We start from the raw sequence: 3,984 nt of genomic DNA, 5'->3' as shown, positions 1-3,984 counted from the left end.
ATCTCTGGATCTGAACCTGGGAGGTCGGCACCAGGTAGGAACCGTCAGCACAGGACTCACACGTCAGACCGCCGAATCCATCTCTGCAGGAGCACCGGCCGGAAGTGACGTCACAGGTGGACTTGAGTGACCTTTGCGGATGGCAGTTGCACGGCTGGCAGCCAGCCGAAAATTGAGTGGAGAGTCCGTAGAAGCCGAACTTGCAGACATCGCATTTTAAACCTTTTTGTGGCCGTTGCAGTTGGTCGTTGTGGTTGGTCGTCGTCGTCATCATCATCAGCACCATTCTTAATCACCATCATTTTCATTTTTATTATTTTCTCATCCATATAAAAACTATTTTTAATTTTGAACATCATCCTCATCATCATTTCACCACCATCACCATCACCTTGAACATTCTCTTTACAAAGACACTGCCCGGTGATTGGGTGGCATGTATCGACCCCAGGACTGGAGGCCCCTACAGGGCTTGCCCCACCCGGATAACACAAGCATGGTTCACAGCCCTGGGGGTTTGAGCCCTGCAAATTGAAGAAACCAGGTTTGCAGGTGTCACACTGCCTCCCTTCAACATTTCTTTTGCATTTGCACTGTCCGCCTACCTGTGTGCGTGCGTGTGTGGTTGTATGTGTGTGTGTATGTGTATGGTTGTGTGTGTGTGCATGTGTGTGTGTGTGTCTGTGTGGTGTTAGTTTGTAGATTTCAAAACATAATCTTCGATATCTTCAAGCGAATGTTTACATAAATATAATATACAAAGCGAATATGTGTGTCGGTGTGTGTGCGTGTGTGTGTGAGTATGGGGTTTGCGTGTGTGGGAGGATGTGTTAGTTTGTTATTACTGTCAAATTGTTATTAATAATAAATAATTATCTATAATAATAGTGTGACGTGACAAGGAAAGAGTTAAGCCGTGATTGGCAGCATTGAATGAGTTCATTATTACAAACCGCGTTTAAAGTAATTTTGTTATTTTAAATACTTCTTGTAACCTAAGTTAACATTTATTCAATTAATTTTTGTAACCTTTTCGCAATCGAATCCATCATCATCTGCACTTTTTTCAGAGCCAATAGGATTGCAGTTACATTCCTCGCAAACATTTTTAGCCAATAAGCTTCTACCATCGGGTCTGTAGTAATTTTTAGCGCACCAATCACAGCCCGTTCCGGCGGTGTTGTCTTGGCAATCGAGGCAAACTCCTCCCCCTCCTAAATTCTGATTGGTGCTGAAGAGATCGATGGAAGAGTTGTAATAACAGGAGGAGGCGTGGTCATAGCATTGACAGGCGCGGCACGACGATCTCTGATTGGCTGATCCTCGTTTAAATGGTTTGTTGTTGTATAATGGCAAGCAGCGGTCGCACTTGTTGAGGAAAATGAATATTAATGAGATAGTATGAATAAATTATGATAATCCATACATCATGAATAGTTATTGTAAATCATGAATAATTATAATAGGTTATAATAATGTTGAAACCTTATCGCCAGTGGTGTAAGTCCCATCATTACATTTGCATCTATATGGGAGTGAGGATGTATTGCATTCCGACGCCTGCCCGTTGCAATCGCACCTTGAATAAATTAATAAATTATGATAACTTAATCGCCATTAAATTTTAATTATTATAATATTTAATTATAATATTTAATTGAAATATTTTACCACAATTTTTCGTCCAGCAAAAAATTATTTTCCAGCCAACCTGCCGATAACTTCCACCTCGTAAATCCCGAAGTACTGGTGCCTCAGGGTTAAACTTTCCTCGTGACCCGACATAGTTAGCCTGACCCTGGAGGCCATCATGTGATTAATTAGGTCAAGTTGGTTGCCGGGGCTTTGGTACCCGGGTCGCGATGACGTCAGGAGGTTGAATATTAATGAGGCCCCGGACAGCGATGATGGTTGTGATCTTTTGAAAGATGCAAATGAATGAACGAACAAACGAATGAATGAATGAAAACAGATAATGTATGAATAAATGGATCAAATAATAAAAGAATGATTGGAAAGAGATCATTGAATAAACGAACGATAGAACAAATGAATGAATGAATGAATGAGCAAACGGACGAACGAACGAGTGAATGAATGAATATGAGATAACAAATGAATAATATAAATACGTAACTAAGTGGCAGATCTAGACAAGGTTGAAACGGAGGGGAGGTGCCCAAAATTTACAATTTTTTTAAATTTGACCATAGTCTGGTCAAAACTAGGCTGGTGACCTTCCTTTTTCTCTCATCAAGCCCATTTTTGATAGATTTTCAACTTAAATTGGCGTTTTCCCGGTCTACAAAGTAATTGAACTGAACCGCTGTACATGTGAATATGTATTTCCTAATAAAGAATCGAATTCTGCTAAATCTCAGACAACTTTTTTTGGCAAACTTTTCTCTATTGAAAATGATTTTCCCCGAAAGGTACTTTAAAATCGACTAAACAAGCCGTAGCCGTAACTTCATACAAGCGAAAATGTTATCTAATAAATTAAAATATAAATTAATTAAATTAAATTATCTAATTAAACCGGTCATTACATTCTGGTTAGCAAATCTCATTCAGCTTTCTTTCAGGCAAATTTTGTTCCATAGAAAATGTTTTCATTTTTAAACAAATTATCGGCTGATTTTTCGTATTTCTATGTAACAATACGGTTCCTGGCCAACCCTAGATCGGCCACCGATCAAACCTCACTAACCCGTCTATAGTCAAACAGTTGAAGGATGTCGCATTGTCCAGCGGCCCATTTGGAATCAGGCCGAAATCCCTCATGCAGTCACGTGAGTAATACTGCCACGTGACCCAATTATTATTATTATTATTCAGGTCAGTTGAAACTTTTTCTATTTTTAGCCAGACAGGCAGCGGACTGAAGAATGTGATTTTTGTGAAAAAAACCTGAAAATTTTTTTATTTCAATTTTAAAAAATTATACAGTTAAAATTATCAGTTAAATCTATTTACTGTTTTTCTGTTAAATTAACAATTTATTTATATAAAAATTTTTTCAAATAAAAATGTTTAAATTGATCGTAGCCAACTTCAAAAACGTCTCCAAAATCTATCTCTACAGTTAGAGAGTCTATAGGATTTGTGAGGAAATATGTATTTGGGTTACCATCATTGAGCATTTCTATTGGATGGCTCAGAGGACTAATCCTTTGAACTCTAATTGGGTCAAGGTTGTTTACGTTAGTGAGGTTGGAATAATTTAGGTCGATGTTATTTCTGTAGCAGCCAATAGGATCGCTGGATCCCTGCTCAAAGGTGTGACTAGCAGGGCAGAAGCAATTTGATTGGATGCGAGATATTGGCAGGAGGCCTGTGTGGATCTGAACTATTTCTCTGATTGGTTGAAATGTTGTGAATGAATTAATTAACATAATTTATTCATGATTTTAAAATTTGTAATAGTTATGTCTATTTATAATTAATATTGTATTTTAGGTTTGACTGCACAAAAAATATAGTAATGATCTGATAAATGAATGAATGAATAAATGAATAAATGAATGAATAAATAAATGAACGAACGATTGAATGGAATGAATAAAAAATAAAACAATTAATAACAAACAAATGAATGGATGAATTATAAGACAATTCAATAAACAATAGAATCAATAATAAACGAATAAACGTTAAATGGAAATAAAAACCATAAACCCACAAAATAAAATTCTGAACGAACCTATTCGAGAGAGCGTCGTCGTAAAATCTAAAGTCTTGGATTCTGCCGATGAACTGATTGAGACCTGTATTCATTCATTCATTCATTCATTCATTCATTCATTTTTTCGTTCTTTCATTCATTCATTCATTTTTTCGTTCATTCATTTATTCGTTCTTTTTTCGTTCATTCATTTATTCACTCATTTGTTTATTCATTCATTCATTTTTGCGTTCTTTCTTTCGTTCATTCATTTACTCACTCATTCGTCCAACTAACCCGATTCATCTTGACCTATAACG

The 3,984-nt window shown here is 36.7% G+C and overlaps 1 protein-coding gene across 1 annotated transcript in view; it reads right to left on the bottom strand.

Annotated features, from left to right (window-relative positions):
- The window catches only part of HELRODRAFT_91040 (hypothetical protein), a gene marked incomplete at both ends in the record, with an annotated part of 9,770 nt that extends 5,993 nt beyond the window's left edge, over positions 1 to 3,777 (bottom strand). The window contains 8 exons of the mRNA XM_009033598.1: positions 32 to 222; positions 392 to 605; positions 1,030 to 1,368; positions 1,486 to 1,579; positions 1,712 to 1,918; positions 2,711 to 2,910; positions 3,054 to 3,357; positions 3,704 to 3,777. Of these exons, the coding sequence (XP_009031846.1) occupies positions 32 to 222; positions 392 to 605; positions 1,030 to 1,368; positions 1,486 to 1,579; positions 1,712 to 1,918; positions 2,711 to 2,910; positions 3,054 to 3,357; positions 3,704 to 3,777 (1,623 nt within the window). The remainder of the gene's footprint in view (positions 1 to 31; positions 223 to 391; positions 606 to 1,029; positions 1,369 to 1,485; positions 1,580 to 1,711; positions 1,919 to 2,710; positions 2,911 to 3,053; positions 3,358 to 3,703) is intronic.
- Between the last annotated feature and the right edge of the window lie 207 nt (positions 3,778 to 3,984).

Source organism: Helobdella robusta (assembly GCF_000326865.2).
Source record: "Helobdella robusta unplaced genomic scaffold HELROscaffold_94, whole genome shotgun sequence".
Classification (NCBI taxonomy): domain Eukaryota; kingdom Metazoa; phylum Annelida; class Clitellata; order Rhynchobdellida; family Glossiphoniidae; genus Helobdella; species Helobdella robusta.
The sequence above is the reverse complement of the archived record's forward strand: the minus strand, read 5'-3'. Positions and strand labels throughout refer to the sequence as shown.